General features: G+C 47.3%; 1 protein-coding gene across 13 annotated transcripts in view; it reads left to right on the top strand.

Moving 5' to 3' along the window:
- Window positions 1–24119, top strand: part of LOC112266371 (inositol polyphosphate-4-phosphatase type I A) — a 42414-nt gene that overhangs the window by 8880 nt on the left and 9415 nt on the right. For 2 of the 13 annotated variants that reach the window (XM_042296818.1, XM_042296814.1), the window contains exons 2-23: window positions 10794–11011; window positions 11442–11486; window positions 11575–11693; window positions 12189–12305; window positions 12547–12626; window positions 15626–15740; window positions 15902–15992; window positions 16559–16706; window positions 16863–16993; window positions 17817–17921; window positions 18003–18111; window positions 18801–18818; window positions 19599–19785; window positions 20144–20362; window positions 20698–21001; window positions 21397–21429; window positions 21734–21906; window positions 22629–22752; window positions 22829–23096; window positions 23178–23275; window positions 23384–23496; window positions 23951–24105. In XM_042296818.1, the coding sequence (XP_042152752.1) occupies window positions 10906–11011; window positions 11442–11486; window positions 11575–11693; window positions 12189–12305; window positions 12547–12626; window positions 15626–15740; window positions 15902–15992; window positions 16559–16706; window positions 16863–16993; window positions 17817–17921; window positions 18003–18111; window positions 18801–18818; window positions 19599–19785; window positions 20144–20362; window positions 20698–21001; window positions 21397–21429; window positions 21734–21906; window positions 22629–22752; window positions 22829–23096; window positions 23178–23275; window positions 23384–23496; window positions 23951–24105 (2858 nt within the window). In that variant the 5' untranslated portion in view covers window positions 10794–10905. Of the gene's footprint in view, window positions 1–10793; window positions 11012–11441; window positions 11487–11574; window positions 11694–12188; window positions 12306–12546; window positions 12627–15625; window positions 15741–15901; window positions 15993–16558; window positions 16707–16862; window positions 16994–17816; window positions 17922–18002; window positions 18112–18800; window positions 18819–19598; window positions 19786–20143; window positions 20363–20697; window positions 21002–21396; window positions 21430–21733; window positions 21907–22628; window positions 22753–22828; window positions 23097–23177; window positions 23276–23383; window positions 23497–23950; window positions 24106–24119 lie in introns of those variants that run through there. The other 11 variants (XM_042296823.1, XM_042296821.1, XM_042296819.1 and 8 more) reach the window with 9 other exon arrangements.

Below are 24119 nucleotides of genomic sequence, written 5' to 3'. Positions count from 1 at the left end.
CCCTGACCAAGGCCCTTCTCCCTCGATTGCTCTGTTTGGCCGGGAGGCCAGCTCTAGGAAGAGTCTTGGTGGTTCCTAACTTCTTCCATTTTAAGAATGATGGAGGCCACTGTTCTTGGGGCCCTTAAATGCTGCAGACATTTTTTGGTACCTTTCCACCGATCTGTGCCTGGACAGAATCCTCTCTCGGAGCTCTACGGATAATCCCTTTCGACCTGGTTTTGTTTTTGCTCTGACCTGCACTGTCAACAGTGGGACCTTTGTTTATTTAGACAAATGTGTCTTTCCAATTCATGTCCAATCAACTGAATTTACTGCAGGTGGACTCCAAGTTGTAGAAACATCTCAAGGATGATAAATGGAAACAGGATGTACCAGAACTCAATTTCGAGTCTCATGGCAAAGGGTACGAATACTTATATAAATAAAATATTTTTATTTATTTATTCTAAAAACCTGTTTTGACTTTGTCATTATAGGGTATTGCCTGTAGATTGAGGGGGGAAACGATTTTTTCAATTTTAGAATAAGGCTATAATGTAACATGTGGAAAAAGTCGAGGTCCTGAATACTTTCCGAATGCACGGTAACATTCACTGAGTTCCCATCCGTATACAATAACGGTTATTCTTGTGTTTCAGTTGGTAAGTGTTCGTCACGTCCAGCTTACCCCATTGAGTTAGGCATTTAGGATCAAATCAAGAGACAGACGTTTAATCATAATAGTTCAGAGCATTTCCATAGTAATGGATTTAAGCTGAAAAAAATGTATACCAAACAAAAACCATTGATTTCAACATTTAACAAACATTAGAATTGTTTGCACAAAGACTACTTTTAACAATTTAACACAGAACATTTTACAACACATTTTCAGGATGAACTGTGCTGGTACAAAACTTGGTAACAGAATAAAACTGAGGGAGATTTTACCCTAATTCTGTTACCAAACCTTGCATCTGCTGTTTTCAATCATTTTATTAATTTACTGTGTAAATTGTTCAAAGTAGTCATTGTGCATAGATTTGTATGGTTTGTTAAACTTTGAAATCAATGTTTTTTTTCTTCTGCCTACATTTTAAAATGAAAAATTGGGGTCCCTACCTGGCCTGCGCCCAAATGTAGGCATATAAATGTGTCCATTTGCGGATCTGATTGGCTTAATGCACCACAACTAATGAACTGTTGAGCTTCTCAGAGTGATGTTTACTTCACCTCAAACTGAAAGCAAACAAAGTCTGTTTTTACATCCATTGAGAATTACAATCGTTCCTCAATGTATTTGAAAAATCTTTTCCATCTCTCTCCCTTTTGGTAACCGCTCAGCGTGAAAGGGAAAAATGTCATGCTCTGATCCAGTGGAAACGTCATGAAATAGACCTGATTACTTCTTATCAGTGCATGACTTGGACTGAAATACATTCAGTAACTCATTTTGGGTTCTGGTACTGTTCCTATTTAGGTGCAGGAGCTCCACAATACTTTTTAGATAATATTCTATAAGAGGAACAGGAGCTCAAGCAGTAGACCATTTGAGGTGCCGGTACTCAGTTTAGGCAATGTGATTTATAGAGTTTATTTTTATCAGGATATTTTCTACCTGCAGGCTGCAATGTTTTTAAAAATGTTTTTGCTTAATGTAGGCTGTTTTTACATAGTTGGCAATGGCTTTTCATTTAGATTTCATTTAGATTTAGATAGAATTTTGATTAATCACATGACTGATTTTGAGATATGAAAACGTTATTCAATTTGTTGAAAGAACAGACTGCTTTCGGTCGACCAAGATATTTTTTCCCCCCGGGACAGCCCTAACACACCGTGACAAAACAAACACACACACACACTCCTATTGTGTGTGTGTGTGGAGAGGGTGGTCCGGCGGCGCCAGTCCATTGATCAGTGTCTCTGACTGATGATGCAGGGACCATCTGGACTGAGCAATGCAGGACTGCTTCTGAGATAGAAGGAAGCACACACTGCACTGCCTCAGTAGAGCTTCAAACTAACACACACACATACGTGCACACTGGCAGACACACACACCTTCAAAAGGCGAGTTATCTCTTTGAAGAGTGGTGTTTGGGGCCAGGCCATGGCAGAGACAGAATGTCAGATGTGAAGGTTAAATTGTGAAAATGTCTCCTCTTCTGGTTGCCATCATGTGTTGTTGCACGCCTCACTACCTCTGACTGTGACTTGGCAGTCCTGTAGCCTCGGTCACTGTCAAACCCAATGCACAGATACAGATCATAGCTACTCTGCTGTATACTCTGCTATATACAGCTAGGGGAAGTGGAGCAAATACTGAAATATCCTTAGTTTTTCTGACATGTTGTCTCCTGCTCTGGTCAGATCCAGTCTGTTGCTCCTCTCTGACTGGATCAGCTGGGTTCCCCTCCCTCTGGGAAAGGAAAGGGTATACCTAGTCAGTTGCACAACTGAATACATTCAACCCAAATATTAATTCCGCATTTAATCCAACCTCTGACTCGGAGAGGTACGGCGGGGGTTGCCTTAATCGAGTTGCCCGGGGAGCAGTTGTTGTTTAACTGCCTTGCTCGAGAGCAGAACAGAAAATGTTTCTACTTTGCCAGCTCAGGGACTCAAACCAGCAACCTGTCAGTTACTGGCCCAACGCTCTTAACCACAACGCTACCTGCCACTCTCTGCCTTCCCCACTGACAGTAAGTACACCTGAACACATCTCAGGCACTTTGTCATGGTGTATATGAGGATGCTGTTGGGATGTGGCATCCTAACATGACCCTGAGAGAAGGCTGGTGACCGAAGAGCGAGAGAGATGGGGGGGCAGGCACACCATGAGCTGTTGAACGTCAGGTCACGTTCACGTCAGTCCCTCCCTCTCCCTGACATGAACAAGGCTTTGATTTGTAAGGCAGACAGACCCTACTGTAGGAACTAGGCAGCTAGTCTGCAGGGCTGCAGTCACTACTGTAGGAACTAGGCAACCAGTCCAGTCTGGAGTAGATTGATTTTTCAACTCTGATACCGATTTATTGGAGGACCAAAAAAAAAACATACTGATTTAATTGTCCGATTTAAAAAATATTCGTTTGATTTTTATTCGTTTGATTTAAAAAAATATATATATTTTTTTATAATATATTTGGAATAATGACCATTACAACTACTGAATGAACACTTTTATTTTAACATAATATAATAAAAACCAATTGTCTCAAATAAATAATGAGAAGTGTTCAATTTGGTTTAAATAATGCAAAAACAGTGTTGAGAAGAAAGTAAAAGTGCAATATGTGCCATGTAAAAAGCTAACGTTTAAGTTCCTTGCTCAGAACATGAGAACATATGAAAGCTGGTGGTTCCTTTTTAACACGAGTCTCAATATTCCCAGGTAAGAAGTTTTAGGTTGTAGTTATAGGAATTATAGGACTATTTCTCTCCATACCATTTGTTTTCCATGGACCTTTGACTATTGGATGTTCTTATAGGTACTATAGTATTGCCAGCCTAATCTCATGAGTTGATAGACTTGAAGTCATAAACAGCGCAATGCTTGAAGAGCTGCTGGCAAATGCAGGAAAGTGCTGTTTGAGTGAGTGCTTATGAGCCTGCTGCTGCCTACCACCGCTCAGTCAGACTGCTCTATCAAATCATAGACTTAATTATAATATAATAAACACAGAAATATGAGCCTTAGTTTCCGGATTTGACCATATTAATGACCTATCATTTCGATTTCAGTGAAATATGGAACCATTCCGTGGCATCCTTAAGTGAAAACATTGCTGTTACATTGCACAACCTTCAATGTTATGTCATAATTATGTAAAATTCTGTGTTTGTTAGGAAGAAATGGTCTTCACACAGTTCGCAATGAGCCGGGTGGCCCAAACTGCTGCACATACCCTGACTCGCAATATTAACTAAATATGCAGGTTTAAAAAATATATACTTGTGTATTGATTTTTAAGATAGGCATTGATGATTATGGTTAGGTACACATTGGTGCAACGACAGTGCTTTTTTCGAGAATGAGCTTGGTAAATCATCACCCATTTGGTGAAGTAGGCAGTGATTCGATGATAAATTAACACCGCATCAGTTCTATTCAACGCAGGACAAGCTAGTTAACCTAGTAATATCCTCAACCATGTGTGGTTAACTAGTGATTATGTTAAGATTGATAGATTTTTTTTGTTATATAAGATATGTTTAATGCTAGCTAGCAACTTACCTTGGCTCCTTGCTGTGCTCGCGTAACAGGTAGTCAGCCTGCCACGCAGTCTCCTCGTGGAGTGCAATGTAATCAGCCATGATCAGCGTCCAAAAATGCTGATTACCGATTGTTATGAAAACTTTAAATCGGCCCTAATTAATCGGTCAACCTCTAGTCTGGAGGGCAATATTAACTACTGTAGGAACTAGGTAGCCAGTCTAGTCAGGAGGGCAGCTCTAACTACTCTACAAATGAAGGTGAAGAATATGTAAGACTTTTTGCAACTACAAATTCATCTGGATATTTATTCAGGAAATGAAAATGTCAGGGAAGTCTAAGATTTTGGAGATATTATTTTGATAGGGACTATTAAATTATATGATGAATCCAGTGCTATTTGACCCTGATACAGGGCTTACTCACAGCACCTCATTTAGACAGATAAAATAGGCACTGTTAGTGTCAAGAGATTTTAATTGTTTTAATAAATGTACTCTGTTTGCTCTCCAGCAGTGTTTACCTTCTCCGTAGTCATTATGACACAGATACTGGTGTGGTGCAGAGTTGAAGTCTGTTTAGACAAGGCCGGGGCTATAAAAAGAACTAATGTGGGCTGGGAGTGCAGGAGGACGACAGTAAGATGGAAACTAGTGACATGGAGGGAGAGACGTTATCCTGCCTTCTGTATTGGTGTGTTTGATAAGGGAGAGATGGGAAGTCCAGATCTGAGGAAACTCTGAGACGGTATGCTTTTAGCTCATCGTCTGTGTGTGTGTGTGATGCCTGGCCTGGACAATCAGAACCTTGGCAGTCAGTCAACACAGAAACAGTTTTTTGCCTTTTTAAGGGCAACAGGACTGAGCTCTCCTCCACACTGCCCTTCTCAGGCTTGGAGACTGTCTGAGACTGAGAGCAGAGAAACCCTTGATACAAACACATCCTAATTTCCAGGTGTGGTTGGACAAGACCCCTCCGTGTGATAGTGTCAATCCCACTCAGAGGAGTTCCGGGGGGAGGTTCCTGAAACCAGCACAGAGTGGGAAGAAACACGGAGCCTTGAGGTGCTTTCACAACCACGGCAAGCTGAGGTCTTTAAGATTCAAGACAAATTAAAGAATGATCTGGTAATCCTGATGGAGTCAGAGTCACGCGGCTGTATTAGACTCATTAACGGTAGAATTAGCAGGAGTGTAGTCTGCTGGGTAGGAGTAAACGGGGAGAGAAAGGGGAAATCTTTCAGGCAGTACTGTGGACGCCTCACAATGTCCTCAATGTTACAAACTCTCTCACCCGGTTCCTTCATAGAGAGCTTTCCAGTTGCGTGCAGCATTAGACTTAACATAACAGCAGAAGTGAAATCCACTAAACCCTGCCAGTCAGATCGGGACGCCAGTAAGACCAGCTGTCGCCGTTGGTGTCACTTCCCTCCTTTTTAAGTTAAATCAGGTAGAAACCTATACATCACATTGTCCTCACCAGAGAAGCTAAGGACTTACAATGTCACAAGTGTCAATGTCTCTGTTTACTCATATCTGGTTAACCTACAGTACCAGGTGCCCAGGGTAAAACGAAGACACTGAAAATTCATCAAACCCGTATTCGCAAACCTAGAAACCGGTTTGAACCGAGTCTGGTCCCGGCCCCATCTGTGAGGTATTCTCCAGTCGTTACTGGGTGTGAGAAACTACGTCAGAAACCCAGCAAGGATTTGTTAACCTAGCCGTGGAAGCTCCAAAAGCACGTGTCCCAGTTCATGTGAGTTACTAATCATCAGGGTCTCCTCACTCTGGTGCTATAAATCAAATGTTATTTGTCACATGCTTCATAAACAACAGGTGTAGACTAGCAGTGCAATGCTTACTTACAGGCCCTTCCCAACAATGCAGAGATAAAAATATAGAAAAAAATGGTAAAACAAGGAATACACCAGGAGTAACAATAACATGGCTACTTACACAGGGTACCAGTACCGAGTCGATGTACAGGGGTACATTGTAATTGAGGTAGATATGTACATATCGGTAGGGGTAAAGTGACTAGGCAACAGTATAGATAATAAACGGTAGCAGAAGTGTATGTGATGCGTCAAAAGATTTGGAGCAGGGGGGTCAGTGCAGATAGTCAAGGTAGCTATTTGGTTAACTATTTAGTAGTCTTCTGGCTTTGGGGTAGAAGCTAATTTAGGGTCCTGTTGGTTCCAGACTTGGTGCATCGGTACCGCTTGTCGTGCGGTAGCAGACTGAACAGTCTATGACTTGGGTGGCTGGAGTCTTTGACAATTTTTAGGGCCTTCCTCTTACACAGCCTGGTATAGAGGTCCTGGATGGCAGGAAGCTTGGCCCCAGTGATGTACTGGGTCGTATGTACTACCCTCTGTAGCGCCTTGCAGTCTGATGCCAAGCAGTTGCCATAAGCGGTGATGCAGCCAGTCAAGATGCTCTCAATGGTGCAGCTGTAGAACTTTTTGAGGATCTGAGGGCCCATGTCAAATCTTTTCAGCCTCCTGAGGTGGAAGAGGTGTTGTTGTGCCTTCTAGACTGTGTTAGTGTGTGAGGACCATGTTACTTCCTTAGTGATGTGGACACAGAGGAACTTGACTCTCAACCCGCTCCATTACAGCCCTGTGGATGGGGGTGTGCTTGGCCCCCCCTTTCCTGTAGTCCACGATCCTGGCACCATTGTCGTCGGTGATCAGGCCTACCACCGTCTGCTACCATTTGGCTCTTACCAATGTGGCCCATATTCTCAGGCAATTACAGAACAGTTGTAGATAGTAGCCAAAGAACCTGACAATGAATTCAATCTATGTTGATCCATTGTACAGAGAGCACATACAAGACATTTGGATCCATTCCCTGAAGTGCACCCTATTGCCTATATAGTGCACTTTATTTGACCAGAGCCACATGTGCTCTGGCAGGGCAGAAGAGGATCTGTGATGATTGTGCTAACCAGACCTGCATCGGCTGAGCTTTTCACCACCAGCAGCATCCGCTAGCTATCGATGGGCTCTCCTCCAGCATTTCTGCCTGATTAGACAAGACAGGCCTCCGGCACCTTGTACTCCTGCCAGGAAAGCCCCCAGCCCAGCCTCTGTGGAATGATGCCCAACTGACGGCACTCTGGGGATGTGTGTCTCTACGACAGGGTTTCCCCTATGAATGCATAGGCGGGACGCCCACCCCTCTTCCCTAGCTCTGTTGCGCACCCCTGCCTAAACATAGACCAAAATATTTGAGGCTATGCAGTCCGGGTATTTAGTTCCCTTCCTTTCTTTTGATGCAACCTAGGAGAAACACTGACCTGCAGGGGAAGTTTACCTACTTGATCAGCGCAGACATCATTAAGCGAGCAGGATGTCCTTGATGCAACCTAGGAGAAACACTGGCCTGCAGGGGAAGTTTACCTACTTGATCAGAGCAGACATCATTAAGCGAGCAGGATGTCCTTGATGCAACCTAGGAGAAACACTGACCTGCAGGGGAAGTTTACCTACTTGATCAGAGCAGTAATCATTAAGCTAGCAGGATGTCCTTGATGCAACCTAGGAGAAACACTGACCTGCAGGGGAAGTTTACCTACTTGATCAGAGCAGACATCATTAAGCTAGCAGGATGTCCTTATCCTTCTGCTCCTACTCATCATAACACACAGTAATGGCCTTCCAGTCAAGCTGATGACTAACCCTTCTGCCATGTCTATGTCCTTACAGTCCAACTAAATAAGTCAACCTTTTTCTTCAGGAAACCTGGTCAATGTGTTTCATTGAGCAAGGCCCAGAGTGATACTTTGAAGAGCGCACTGTTGTTACCATGGAGACAATAGGGGGCAGATGAAGGAGTGGTTCCATCAGAATCCTTAGACAAAGATCCTGCTGTTTGTATTATCTCGCCACAGCTGAATCTCTGGGAAAGTCCACATGAATGCTAGAAAGGCTCTCTGCATAAAGGATGCCCTACATATCAGCCCAACACTTGTCATTTAACACAGCAGTGGACTTGTGGTATCACAGAGGAACAAAGCATTCAACGGAACCTTGATAAGTGGTTTTGTTTATACGGTACATCCAGGCAGTGTTGATCATCTTGACTAAGCTGGGTATTGTCAATAGACGTATGTGAAAGCAAGCAGCTCTGACCTTTTCTTCCTTGCCTGACCTAGTCTCTCTGAGGTGTTCTAGCCCTGGTGCTGTGGGCTGTTGCTAGCTACTATACTCCAGCTGTTAGCAGTGACAGAAATGGAGTGTGGATCTCTATTGAAGCTGTTAAGTAGACCAGGGCTGGTCTACTACCCACAGCCTCCAGCCTCTGTGTAAATAGGGTAATTGTTCCTGTTTGAGGAGAGACCTGGTTCCTGGGCTAACTGGCCAATGGCTGAGGGCCTTCCCTGGACGAACTATGTCCCCTGAGGGGGAGGTGTGGGGAGAGGATGAGGAGTGGGAGGGACATTGGATGGTTTTGTGATGAAGAGCGAGAGCAGAAATGTGCTCTATTTGGAATACGCATCACTGATATGAAAGTGTCAGTTCAACATTGAGAAAAACATCTGTCACCACTCATTGTTATTTTGTGTGAAGGGCACAATTTGCTCCATTTATGCCTATTCAGACCCTTCTTCAGTTGATGCCAGCTTATACAGTGCATTCGCTGCACAGCTATTCTCAGGTCTTTCCAGGGATGTTCGATCGGGTTCAAGTCCGGGATCTGGCTGGGCCGCTCAAGGACATTCAGAGCCACTCCTGCGTTGTCTTGACTCTGTGCTTAGGGTCGTTGTCCTGTTGGAAGGTGAACCTTCGCCCCAGTCTGAGAACCTGCTCCAGCACGCTCAGGACTTCATCAAGGATATCTCAGTACTTTTTCTCCGTTCATCTTCCCCTTGGTCCTGACTAGTCTCCCAGTCCCTGCCGCTGAAGAACATCCCCACAGCATGATGCTGCCACCATGCTTCACCGTAGGGATGGTGCCATGTTTCTTCCAGACTTGATGCTTGGCATTCAGGCCAAATAGTTCAATCTTGGTTTCATCAGACCAGAGACTCTTGTTTCTCATGGTCTGAGAGTCCTTTTGGTGCCTTTTGGCAAACTCCAATAGGGCTGTCATGTTCCTATTACTGAGGATTGGCTTCCGTCTGGCCACTCTACCATAAAGGCCTGATTTGGAGGAGTGCTGCAGAGATGGTTGACCTTCTGGAAGGTTCTCCCATCTCCACAGAGGAACTGTGGAGCTCTGTAAGTGTGACGACATAGGGTTCTTGGTCACCTCCATGACCAAGGCCCTTCTCGATTGCTCAGTTTGTCCCGGGGGCCTGCTCTAGGAAGAGTCTTGGCGAAACTTCTTTCATTTAAGAATGATGGAGGCCACTGGGTTCTTTGGGACCTTCAATGTTACAGAAATGTTTTGGTACCCTTCCCCAGATTTGTGCCTGGACACAATCCTGTCTCGGAGATCTACGGACAATTCCTTGAACCTCTTGGCTTGGTTTTTTCTCTGACATGCACGGTCAACTGTGGGACCTTTATATAGATAGGTGTTTGCCTTTCCAAATATATATATTTTATAAAAATCAAAACCTTTTCACTTTGTCATTATGGGGTGTTGTGTGTGTGTGTGTGTGTGTGTGTAGATTGATGGGACTAAAATATTGTATACATTTTAGAATAAGGCTGTTGCGTGACAATGTGGAAAAAGTTGAGGGGTCTGAATACTTTCTGAAGGCACTGTATGCTGCCATTATGTAAGATGATATGTTTTATAACTCTCAGTTCCTCTTTTCTATCAATTAACTGATGACTTGAGGGTTGAAATATGTGCAATTTGACACCTATTCCATCGCGGCTTCTCTCTGAATTAATGTGATAAAGTGCCTCTTGAAATTGTAAGCAACCGTTTTGAAATGACGGGAGACCATTGTGTAAACAGGACAAATAACATTGTCGTATTCAGAGCTTGTTCCTGTCTGCTGGCAGGCTAAAGGACAGTCTGTTTACTTCATGTTGTACACTTTGTGCCCAAACAAAGACCATGCATCCACTGTATCAAAACTCTGAAATCTATGAATTTAGGACTCCATGAACAAAAGCCTTGCTAGACAGTCAGACCCGAGTATACACAGACACACACTGAGGAACAGTACACACACACACAATCTAATTTGTCAGATGCGGTTGAGAGCAGATTGTGTAGCAGAGAGATGGATGCAGTGCCCTGGGGATGCTGCTGAAGCAGAGTAATGATGTCTAACTGCATGTTCACAGACACGTGCTGCTCTCTGTCGATGTCCCTCCATCCCTGTCTCTCTCTATATATATTTCCCTCCATCCCTGTCTCTCTCTATATATATTTCCATCCATCCCTCTCTCTCTTTGTATGTGGACTAGCCTCTCCTCTGGGAGTCCAGCCACCTCCACAGCCTGCAGTGCTCCTGCACCAAAAGTGAAATGTGAGCGGAGAAGATGAAGGGGAGGTACAGAGAGGGAAAAGAGAGAGAGAAACAATGGTCAGAGTGGAGATGTGACTGGACGTATAGTTGGTGTGGTCCCTTATGTTTATCATTGTCCTTCTTTCTCCCTATCGCTCCCTCCTTCTCTCAGCTCGTAGAGGAAGGCCCAGGCGCGGCCGTGGAGTGGTTCAGTACAAGGGTGTGTTGTGTTACCACCACCACCCGTGCCTCTCCTACCCCTGGAGAAGGCCAGCAGGATCAGGATGTCGGAGGCTAGAGAGCGTAGCCCCCGCCACCAGAGACCCTGGTCAGTGTACCGGGCCAACACCTTTGACCTCTCCTCTGAGATGATCGGCCTGGCACTCGCAGGTGAGAATGGGAAAGGGTTGTGTGTTGGACACAGACTATATCAAGGAAACAAACAATATGAGAGGTCATGTGATGAACAATTGGTAATGGAATTACTTCCTGCCTTGTACACATCCTGTTGAACCAGTCTGTATATCAAGGAAACAAACAATATGAGAGACCATGTGATGAACAATTGGTAATGGAATTACTTCCTGCCTTGTACACATCCTGTTGAACCAGTCTGTATATCAAGGAAACAAACAATATGAGAGACCATGTGATTAACAATTGGTAATGGAATGACTTCCTGCCTTGATATACAGACTGGATCAACAGGATGTGTACAAGGTACACCAACATGTTTTTATCACTGTTGTTCTTTCATTTCTGCCAACTGAATTAGTGGAAAATGACTTGTATGAGTTAATGCTACTTTGCTGTTTTGTAGGGAACAGCCAGGATCCAGATGAGCCTGTTCTAGAGTTCAGTGTGGGTGAGTACAGTAAATTTAACTTCTAAAGGAATTTGTCTTTCATTTCTTGTTCCGTGCGTTCTAACGTGCTGTGTCCCTCCCTCCCCAGCCTGTAATGAGTTGGTGACCCCAGCTCTGGAGCGGAAACCCAACAGCTTTGTGGCAGTGAGCTGCACCACCCCTCCCCAGGCCTTCTGGACCAAACACACCCAGACGGAGATCATCGAGGTGAGACAGACCATCATCCGTCGTCCCTCTGCCCCCTGGGGCCGTCGTCCCTCTGCTCCCTGGGGCCGTCGTCCCTCTGCCCCCTGGGGCCGTCATCCCTCTGCTCCCTGGGGCCGTCGTCCCTCTGCCCCCTGGGGCCGTCCATTGCACTGCTCTGTTGTGTTTCTATATGATTGTAGGATGTTGTTATCCGGCAGGTAGCCTAGCGGTTCAAAGTTTGAACCAGGAACTGAAAGGTCGCTGGTTTGAATACCCGAGCCGACAAGGTGAAGAATCTGTCCATGTGCCTTTGAGCAAGGCACTTAACCCCAATTTGCTCCAGGGGCGCCGTACTACTATGGCTGGCCCTGTAAAACAACACAATCTACTGCACCTATCTGGTGTATGTGACAATAAAACATGATTTTAGAACGTTGTTAACTAATCTTTCTGTATGTGTACAGTTTAGATGAAGCAACAATGAGAGCTTCATTGATTGATTGCTTCCCCCTACAGGGCACCAATAACCCTATATTCCTGAGCAGCATAGCCTTCTTCCAGGACTCTCTGATCAACCAGCAGACGCAGGTCAAGCTGTCTGTGTACGATGTCAAGGACCGCTCTCAGGGCACGGTGAGTAGAATATTAGATAAGATTACATTAAAACGCCAAGTAATATGTCCTGCTCCCATCAGATAATAAACTACTAGGTCAGTCCCATTCCTTTCATCACCTCCCTTCCCTCACCAGCCACCTTGGGAGTGTTGTTTTCTTCGACGTCTGTCTCTGTATCCTTTCTCGCTCACTCCCTCCCTCGTTCTCTCCCTCGCTTTCTCTCTTTTTATTCTCTCTTTCTCTCTTTCTCCTGACCTAGATGTATTTATTGGGCTCAGCTCTGTTTCCTGTGAAGGAGTTGCTGCAGGAGAAGAACCACAGGTTACACCTGACCCTGAGGTAGGAGAGACACAGGTTACACCTGACCCTGAGGTAGGGGAGACACAGGTTACACCTGACCCTGAGGTAGGGGAGACACAGGTTACACCTGACCCTGAGGTAGGAGAGACACAGGTTACACCTGACCCTGAGGTAGGGGAGACACAGGTTACACCTGACCCTGAGGTAGGGGAGACACAGGTTACACCTGACCCTGAGGTAGGAGAGAGACACAGGTTACACCTGACCCTGAGGTAGGGAGACACAGGTTACACCTGACCCTGAGGTAGGGGAGACACAGGTTACACCTGACCCTGAGGTAGGAGAGACACAGGTTACACCTGACCCTGAGGTAGGAGAGAGACACAGGTTACACCTGACCCTGAGGTAGGGGAGACACAGGTTACACCTGACCCTGAGGTAGGGGAGACACAGGTTACACCTGACCCTGAGGTAGGAGAGACACGGGTTACACCTGACCCTGAGGTAGGGGAGACACGGGTTACACCTGACCCTGAGGTAGGGAGACACGGGTTACACCTGACCCTGAGGTAGGGGAGACCCTGAGGTAGGGGAGACACGGGTTACACCTGACCCTGAGGTAGGGAGACACGGGTTACACCTGACCCTGAGGTAGGGGAGACACGGGTTACACCTGACCCTGAGGTAGGGGAGACACGGGTTACACCTGACCCTGAGGTAGGGGAGACACGGGTTACACCTGACCCTGAGGTAGGGGAGAGACACGGGTTACACCTGACCCTGAGGTAGGAGAGACACGGGTTACACCTGACCCTGAGGTAGGAGAGACACGGGTTACACCTGACCCTGAGGTAGGAGAGACACGGGTTACACCTGACCCTGAGGTAGGAGAGACACGGGTTACACCTGACCCTGAGGTAGGAGAGACACGGGTTACACCTGACCCTGAGGTAGGAGAGACACGGGTTACACCTGACCCTGAGGTAGGAGAGACACGGGTTACACCTGACCCTGAGGTTAGACCCTGAGGGTTACACCTGACCCTGAGGTAGGAGAGACACGGGTTACACCTGACCCTGAGGTAGGAGAGACACGGGTTACACCTGACCCTGAGGTAGGAGAGACACGGGGTTACACCTGACCCTGAGGTAGGAGAGACACGGGTTACACCTGACCCTGAGGTAGGAGAGACACGGGTTACACCTGACCCTGAGGTAGGAGAGACACGGGTTACACCTGACCCTGAGGTAGGAGAGACACGGGTTACACCTGACCCTGAGGTAGGAGAGACACGGGTTACACCTGACCCTGAGGTAGGAGAGACACGGGTTACACCTGACCCTGAGGTAGGAGAGACACGGGTTACACCTGACCCTGAGGTAGGAGAGACACGGGTTACACCTGACCCTGAGGTAGGAGAGACACGGGTTACACCTGACCCTGAGGTAGGAGAGACACGGGTTACACCTGACCCTGAGGTAGGAGAGACACGGGTTACACCTGACCCTGAGGTAGGAGAGACACGGGTTACACCTGACCCTGAGGTAGGAGAGACACGGGTTACACCTGACCCTGAGGTAGGAGAGACACGGGTTACACCTGACCCTGAGGTAGGAGAGACACGGGTTACGGGTTACACCTGACCCTGAGGTAGGAGAGACACGGGTTACACCTGACCCTGAGGTAGGAGAGACACGGGTTACACCTGACCCTGAGGTAGGAGAGACACGGGTTACACCTGACCCTGAGGTAGGAGAGACACGGGTTACACCTGACCCTGAGGTAGGAGAGACACGGGTTACACCTGACCCTGAGGTAGGGGGACACGGGTTACACCTGACCCTGAGGTAGGGGAGACACGGGTTACACCTGACCCTGAGGTAGGGGAGACACGGGTTACACCTGACCCTGAGGCAGGGGAGACACGGGTTACACCTGACCCTGAGGCAGGGGAGACACGGGTTACACCTGACCCTGAGGCAGGGGAGACACGGGTTACACCTGACCCTGAGGTAGGGGAGACACGGGTTACACCTGACCCTGAGGTAGGGGAGACACGGGTTACACCTGACCCTGAGGTAGGGGAGACACCTGGGTTACACCTGACCCTGAGGCAGGGGAGACACGGGTTACACCTGACCCTGAGGCAGGGGAGACACGGGTTACACCTGACCCTGAGGCAGGGGAGACACGGGTTACACCTGACCCTGACAGTCATGTGTCTACCATAAACACCTCTCTGATCACACAGGATTCGTATGTGATTATAATTATCTTCATATTGCTCCCGAGTTGCGCGGTGTTCTGCATCTCAGTGCTAGGTGTGTCACTACAGACACCCTGGTTCGAATCCAGACTCTATCACAGTAGGCCGTGATTGGGAGTCCCATAGGGTGGCGCACAGCTGGCCCGGCGTCGCCGGGGTAGGCCGTCGTCGTAAAATAAGAATTTGTTCTTAACTGACTTGCCTAGTTAAATAAAGGCAAAATTAAAATAAAATATGCCATGCCTTTGGTAAGGCGGCAGGTAGCCTAGTGGTTGGAGCGCTGTGCCAGTAACCTGAGCCGGCAAGGTAAAACAAAATCTATGTACCCTTGCTCAAGGCACTTAACCCTAATTGTTCCAGGGTTGCTGTTGTATCAGGTGTGTCCTTCTTGCTGCCAACGCTCACTAATCCTGTTTCATTCTTTAGTTATCAATGGCTGACCCTGGCTGTGACCCCACTCTGTGAGGGGGTCTCAGGAGGAGTTGGGATATGGGAGAAGAAAAAAAAATCTAACTCACACATGTATAATATATTCTTGTACATTTGTGAAATGGGACAAATGTAAACACCCAAATGATTATTGTCTTAGAACAGACGAGGATGCTTAAATGTATGGCTCCATAGTAATGTAAATATGAAGCCTATACATTTTTCAGCTAGATTGTTTTGGGTCTGTCATAGTTTTCTGCTGTTTGATCGTTGCTGACTGTAGACTGTGTGTTCCTGGGGGATGCCGTTGACAGCCCTATTGGTGTGTGTTAATGATGAACAGATCTGCAGAGAACAAGCATGTGGGGAACATCACCATCATTGCCTGGCAGATAGAGGAGAAGAGGGACCAGAGGACTCTGCCTGTTGCCAGGTTACCAGACGCCATCAACGGCAGGGTGAGCTTCTGAGACTTCCGCAGGATCCCTACTGCTGACACCAAATGTCAGACACCCGTGACCTGCGAGACCGTGGCCAGGGTCGTGTGTGTGTGTGTGTGTGTGTGTGTGTGTGCGCATGCATCCTGCATGTGTGACTCTTCTATCCCTGTGTGCCACAGACCGTGCTTCCGGTGGATGAGAGCCTGACAGAATCCATGGGTGTCAGAGCCAAATATGCATCTTTATGCAAAGACACCCTGCTGACATCAGGTAGGAGGGACAGCTGGGTCTGTCCCATTATCTCAGCCCACTGGCACCACCTCTACCAAAGCCCACTAGAAGAGCCTGTCTCCCCACTGAGACGCTTTGTAAGCAGGCGCCAATATTTCATAAGTGTCACCTGAGACGAATGCAGTTCGGTGTCATCTTCCGTAACATTTCACCTAATGTCATTGTCTGTTCTAAAAAATGATTTCTGGCTCTAAATGATTTGATTGGACATCCATCCGATCCGTCCCTCATGGCTGGATGTTAGCAGGTTTCACTGAGAAATGTCATTACCCGTACGCTCAGTGAGAGATTGTTGCTTTTCTTAGTCACCACTCTCAGATGTGTGTCTGGACAGACATCTGTATACAGTGGAATGGCTTATTGTCCTCTGGGAAGGAAATACTTTTTCACATGCTCCTCTTATACTTTAAATCATCACAGAGACAAAATATGATCTTTCGAAATATGCAGGTCCTTTATCATTTATTACTTGACCTGTGGAGCAAAATAAATGATTCAGAGATTGTGTTAGATGATGTTGAGCATGTTCCGTGTGTGTCCCTCAGTGTTTGGAGGCACCATGTCCAGAATGTATCGTTTCCCCACCACAGACGGTCACCACCTGCGGGTGCTAGAACAGATGGCTGAAAGTGTGTTGTCTCTCAACATCCCCAGACAGTATGTCAAACTACTGCTGGAGGAGGACGCTGTCAGGTACACTACTACACATTGTCACACACACACACAGACATATACACACACCGACATGCACATTTGTGACCGTGTCCAGGGATTTGTTAATTGAGTGTGCATTAATAAAATATCATTTATTGCCTAAGTTGCCAAAGTGTGTGTTTGACGTGTTTTCAGGGTTTGTGAGCTGGAGGAGCTGGGGGAGTTGTCACCATGCTGGGAGAACCTACGACGACAGATAGTCACTCAGTACCAGACCATCATCCTCGCGTACCAGGAGACTCTCTCTGACCTCACCAACTACAAGGGTTAGTACTGTACACACACGTACGATTATCAGGAGACTCTCTCTGACCTCACCAACTACAAGGGTTAGTACTGTACACACACACGGCTACCAGGAGACTCTCTCTGACCTCACCAACTACAAGGGTTAGTACTGTACACACACACGGCTACCAGGAGACTCTCTCTGACCTCACCAACCACAAGGGTTAGTACTGTACACACACACGGCTACCAGGAGACTCTCTCTGACCTCACCAACTACAAGGGTTAGTACTGTACACACACACGGCTACCAGGAGACTCTCTCTGACCTCACCAACTACAAGGGTTAGTACTGTACACACACACGGCTACCAGGAGACTCTCTCTGACCTCACCAACTACAAGGGTTAGTACTGTACACACACACGGCTACCAGGAGACTCTCTCTGACCTCACCAACTACAAGGGTTAGTACTGTACACACGTACGATTATCAGGAGACTCTCTCTGACCTCACCAACTACAAGGGTTAGTACTGTACACACACACGGCTACCAGGAGACTCTCTCTGACCTCACCAACTACAAGGGTTAGTACTGTACACACACACGGCTACCAGGAGACTCTCTCTGACCTCACCAACTACAAGGGTTAGTACTGTACACACACACGGCTACCAGGAGACTCTCTCTGACCTCACCAACTACAAGGGTTAGTACTGTACACACACACACGACTACAAGTAACACACTAACTTATTTCAGCCTCAGATAACTATGTCTAGGGTGGTTTATTGTGGTTTAACATGAGAATCCTACTCTGTCTATTCCACCCCTCTCTTTTCTCTGGTCTTTCCTCTAGGTCCGTCGTTCAAGGCCAGTAACCTGAAGGCAGAGAGGAAGCTGGAGTTCATACCCACCAACCTTCATGTCCAGAGGATGAGGGTGCAGGATGAGTCTGGCTTTGGTGAGCTGAGCCCCATACCCTGTTCCCCCCTGGCTGTTCATGCAGCTCTCCACTTTGGCCTTAATAGTTATGTCCCCCCAGACCACACGTATGACGTGGTGACTATCGGGGCTCCCGCCGCCCACTACCAGGGCTTCAAGAACAGCGGCCTGCGCAAGCAAATCACCAAGTTCGAGGAGGCCAAGAAACAGTGAGTACAGAACCTCACAAAGAGGTGGAACCGGGGTAGAACCTTGGTTAGACCTTTGTATTAGGTGTGTCCTTCTTGCTGCCAATGCAACACATTTTGTCAGCTAACAACCCTACTGACAGACTATCTGGCTGTGTTTGGGCTTGGCTTTTTAAGTCTTGTTTTTAACGGACGCATTTCTAATCAAGTGAATCCGAAGTCTGTTTTTGGTAGAGAAACACCCTTGTATCTCTCCCCATCCCCTTTTAAAATGGTATTGGAACGTTGGACTACATCGAAACATGTTTACGGTGTTTTAACATGTTTTCACCATTAGGCAGAATGAATACCTGCATTAAACACAAACCACTGCTTTTGTCTAAACATTAACATCATTATACAGTTGAGAATCACATCCTGAGAATGATATTATGTATGTGGTTAATGAAGGATACCCCACAACATACTGTCAAATGCAATGCTTCATTTATCAAATCCATGTACGTCTGTTTTCCCTTGTTCCTGTGCTACAGCATGATCCGTATTTTGACGGCCGACTTCCTGTCTGTTTTCTCATTATACACCACATGCTATGCACACATGCTATGCTGCTTTTAGCCTTGGCATTTCCCCTTAATTATATTTCAAAGACGATTTTCAGTTTTCTGGCTTTTTAATTTTTTCCAATTGCATCTTTATTTTCTAATCAGCGTTTATGAGGAAGAATGGTGAGTTTCTATGTACTCTGATTCTGTTCTTTAGTCATTTTTTTCTCCCCACTGTTTGTTTGGTTCTTTCTGCACGGAAATAATTGTTTGTTCGCCGTCACTGAGTTTGTTGTTTTAGCTGTAAGGCTGAGTCACTCAGTCACCTACCTGTGTTTCACCACTGTAAGTGTGAATCCACCGCCTGTGAGTACCATCGTAAGCTACTGTATATGGACAGAGGGTGATCTACAGTAGAGCGCTTGCTATGGGGTTTGAGGCATAGAACTACAGAGACCGACAGATCCATAACAATAGCATTGTACATTCTACATCTTAGTCTAGATAGTGTTGTCTGTGTTCCAGGTGAGGAACAGGCTTGTGCATGCAGATGTGGATGCTCACCTCAGTCCCAGACCTGCAGAGTAGAATATTCTAGCAGAGTTGAATTATTCAGATATGTATTGTATGCAGCCAGGTGTGTAATCTGTCAAGCAGTGTGAGAGAATGTTGCAGAAATACAATCTCCTTCAGTTCAGTTCCCAGAATGCAGTGTACATTCAGTCTCACGTTCCTGTGTGTGCTCTTACCATCTTTGTCTACACATCTGCATCTACTGTCTCTGTGACTACTGTCTGTCTGTGACTACTGTCTGTGACTACTGTCTACGTCTCTGTCTGTGACTACTGTCTGTGACTACTGTCTGTGACTACTGTCTGTGACTTCTGTGTCTGTGAGTACTGTATGAGTGACTCAGGGTAAATGCTGTGTTCTCTTAACACCCCACCCTGTCTGTCCCTGCAGCAGTGCCCTGTCCAGCTGTCAGTCTATAGTGTACATCCCCCAGGACATTGTCCGGGCCAAGGAGATCATCTCCCACATCAACACCCTGAAGACCCAGGTCAGCTACTATGCTGAGAGGCTGTCCCGGGCCGCCAAGGACCGCTCTGCCAACGGTCTGGAGAGGACCCTCGCCATCCTGGCTGATAAGGTGAGGGAAAGCCTCTAGTCTGGTACCAGGTCTGTTGGGGAAGGAGAGCCCCTGGCATGGTACCAGGTCTGTTGGGGAAGGAGAGCCCCTGGCCTGGTACCAGGTCTGTTGGGGAAGGAGAGCCCCTGGCCTGGTACCAGGTCTGTTGGGGAAGGAGAGCCCCTGGCCTGGTACCAGGTCTGTTTGTGCTGTTTTATTGACCTTTGTGGGGTGTGTATTTTGTCTTCAGTCATAAACCCAAAGAGATTAATAAATAATTTTACCAATTTAATTTGTCATCATGTGGACTGAAGAGAATACAGAACGGCCTCGCTTGGCTCAATTCCCGCTGTGTGGTTCGTATGACCTTTACCCTCAGACTCGCCAGCTGGTGACGGAGTGCGACTGCAAACTGCTGGCCTCGGCCATCCAGGCGCTGAACGCGGCACGCCCCGAGTACATCGCCTCCAAGGCGTCACCCTCCGCCGACGCCAGCGATCAAGTGGTCCTGCGCAACGACCGGGACACGCTGCTGGCCAAGTGGAGCGGATGCAACAGCCGCTCCTCACTGCACGTCGACTGGCACGAGGAGGAGTGGGTAAGGCAAGGGGTCACCAGGGGTTCACAGGTCAACTCCAGTTTAGCCTTCATGGTTTAGGAGCACTTAAATCCAGTTGCAGTATGTAAGGAAGAAAGCAGTGTGTTTACTGAGGGATTTGTTGTGTTTTTGTTTGGTTTGTTGGTCCATCAGATGTCTAGACTGGAACACTAGATTTGATTGGCTTTTGTTTATTCTCTCCACCCTTCTCTCCCTTCCCCTACACTGTACTTCTCTTGTCTCTCCTCCCTTCTCCTCTCTTCCACCCTTCTCTCCCTTCCCCTACACTGTACTTCTCTTGTGTTCCTCCTCCCCTCTTCATTCCCTCCTCCCAGGAGAAGGTGTGGGTAAATGTAGACAAGAGTCTGGAGTGTATCATCCAGCGGGTGGACAAACTCCTTCAGAAGGACCGTCTGCCTGGCGACAGCAGCCAGGGGGACACTACCCCAGGCCACCAGCAGGGCGGCAGCAGTAAGAAAGGTAACCAGAGTACCAGGGCATTCTGGATCAACCCCGAATGCATGACCCAGGAGGAGCCTTCATCATCACTACCTTCCTCCCCATCATCATCCTCCCTCCTGCCTGCTCTCACCCTGAATCTGACTCATGCATGCCCACCCAGCCCTGACAAAAACCCATGTAGGTTTCTTTCTTTCCTTTCTTACTTCACTTCACTTGGTTTTTTTGCTTTGTCATGCACATTTGTCCTATCATCATACTGCTATCATATTCATCATATCTCAACCTATTAGAATTGGTCTACCTTGTTTTTGTGCAGTATTCTTTTCTTAAACATTCCAAAGATGTACATTTCCTGTGTGTGAATGGTTCATTTTTCTCTGTTAGGTAGGTCTGTCAGTGCTTGTTGTATTCTGGAGGCCAGCCAAAGTCCCGTTGCTGTGGCCTCCTATGTGCCAGCTCAGCCTACGTACTGTAGCCATCTAGCTTATTATGTGCTTACTGTACTGTGTGCTGTCTGCCATGTTGCTGGTGGTGCTCCCTAACCATGCATGTGGCACCTCCACCCCTTCCAGATGGCAGCCCCAGTGGCGAGGAGGCTTTCCCAGGTAAGAGCTCTGTCCTCTCCCCAGCTTCTGTCCCCCTGTCTCTCTGACTGCTTCCCAGCTCAGTGCCACTGCTTCGTATAGCTCTATATATCACCGTCTGTATGACACCTCTGTTTCTAGTACCTTGTCAGAGATGAAGGACTTAACATGTGACAACACATTGGCCTTTATTGTCTCACATTATATGAAGGAGTTGCAGCAGCAGTTTAAGGGTCTCTCAGGATGCTTTCCAATGCAGAAGAGTACATAGTGTGTGTTACTGTGTGTGTGTGTGTTACTGTTTTTGTTTGTGTGTCTGGCCCAGGGGAGTGGAGCGAGGCCCTGTACCCTCTCCTCACCACACTGACAGAGTGTGTGGCTATGATGAGTGACAAGGCTAAGAGCTCCATGGTGTTCCTGTTGATGCAGGACAGCGCTCCTACCATCGCCATGGACCTCTCCCTGCAGTACAGACGAGACGTGGTCTTCTGCCAGACGGTCAGCACAGGACACATCCACACATACTGACGTGCGCACACACGCAGATGCATACACGTGTGTGTGCATGGGCCCCCATTAGCAAACACACATGTGCGCAGACACACAAGCAGTGAGGTAGAATGTGTGTAAATAAATAATGTATGTGACGTTGAAGTGAATGTTGATTGTTAATATTAACTGAGTATACCAAAATTAGGAACAATTCCTAATATTGAGTTGCACCCCCCCTTTGCCCTCATAAGTCTCAATTCGTCAGGGCATGGACTACAAGGTGTCGAAAGCGTTCCACAGGGATGCTGGCCCGTGTTGACTCCAACACTTCCCACAGTTGTCAAGTTGGCTGGATGTCCTTTTGGGTGGTGGACCCTTCTTGATACACACAGGAAACTGTTGTGTGTGTGTGAAAAACCCAGCAGCGTTGCAGTTCTTGATACACTTAAACCGATATGCCTGGCACCTACTACCATACCCCGTTCAAAGGCACTTCAGTGTTTTGTCTCGCCCATCCACCCTCTGAATGGCACACATACACAATCCATGTCCCAATGCTTAAAAATCCTTCTTTAAACTGTCTCCTCCCCTTCATCTACACTGATTGATGGGGATTTAACAAGTGACATCAATAAAGGATCATAGCTTTCACCTGGCCAGTGTCATGGAAAGAGCAGGTGTTCCTAATGTTTTGTATACTCAGTGTTAATGTTAATATCTGTCTCCAGCTCACTGCCCTCATCTGTGGCTTCATCATCAAGCTGAGGAACTGTCTCCGTGACGATGGCTTCCTCAGGCAGCTCTACACCATCGGCCTGCTGGCCCAGTTTGAGTCTCTGCTCAGCACCTACGGTAAAGTACACTCTCCTCTCTTTCTCTCTCTCTGTTTAATGATTGTTCACTCTCTCACATACCTCCCATCTCCCAGGCGAGGAGCTGTCCATGTTGGAGGACATGTCGGTTGGCATCATGGACCTACGGAACGTTACCTTCAAGGTGACCCAGGCAACCTCCAGCTCCTCCCCCGACATGCTGCCAGTCATCACTGGCAACCGGGACGGCTTCAACGTCCGCATCCCGTTGCCGGAGACCATGTTTGACGCGTTGCCGCGGGAGATCCAGAACGGCATGCTGCTGCGCGTCCAGCCAGTGCTCTTCAACGTGGGAATCAACGAACAGCAGACGCTGGCAGAGAAGTGAGCGGGGGGGAAGGAATGATGGAGGGATGAAGAGTGGTGATGTCCCTGTATTGTTGACATGTCTCCTGTTTGTGACAGGTTTGGAGACACGTCTCTGCAGGAGATCATTAACCTAGAGAGTCTGGCCAGACTCAACTCCTACTATCAACAGTTCAAGGAGGTCCTCCCTGAGGACTGTAAGTCACCAAGTAAATGGCCCTATATGGTCCTACCTGAAGTAAATGGCCCTATATGGAGAATATTGTTAAGAATATAGCCTATAACATCCCCCCTCCTGGTCTCAGGCCTGCCCAGGTCCCGTTCCCAGACGTGTCTACCAGAGCTGCTGAGGTTCCTGGGACAGAACGTCCACGCCAGGAAGAACAAGAACGTAGACATCCTGTGGCAGGCAGCCGAGGTAGTCCCATTTTTCACTGCAGGTCCATTAATTCATTATTGGAGATGATCCTTTTGAGTCCAGTCCATTTCCTTCTCTTTGGATGTTACTAATGAGGGTCCAGTCCATTTCCTTCTCTATGGATGTTACTAATGAGGGTCCAGTCCATTTCCTTCTCTATGGATGTTACTAATGAGGGTCCAGTCCATTTCCTTCTCTATGGATGTTACTAATGAGGGTCCAGTCCATTTCCTTCTCTATGGATGTTACTAATGAGGGTCCAGTCCATTTCCTTCTCTATGGATGTTACTAATGAGGGTCCAGTCCATTTCCTTCTCTATGGATGTTACTAATGAGGGTCCAGTCCATTTCCTTCTCTATGGATGTTACTAATGAGGGTCCAGAGCAGGCCTGAATAATAATTCTGTAGTGAGCAGCCTGCTGTCTATTATTTCCTGGTATCTCTCCTCCCCAGATCTGTCGTCGTCTGAACGGTGTGCGTTTCACCAGCTGTAAGAGTGCTAAGGACCGCACGGCCATGTCCGTCACCCTGGAGCAGTGTCTGATCCTACAGCACGAACATGGCATGGCCCCACAGGTCTTCTCCCAGGCCCTCGACTGCATGCGCAGGTAGGTGTCCAGCC

The sequence above is a fragment of the Oncorhynchus tshawytscha genome, linkage group LG14, assembly GCF_018296145.1.
Source record: "Oncorhynchus tshawytscha isolate Ot180627B linkage group LG14, Otsh_v2.0, whole genome shotgun sequence".
NCBI classification, from domain to species: Eukaryota; Metazoa; Chordata; class Actinopteri; order Salmoniformes; family Salmonidae; genus Oncorhynchus; species Oncorhynchus tshawytscha.
This window is presented reverse-complemented; position numbering and strand designations above follow the sequence as displayed.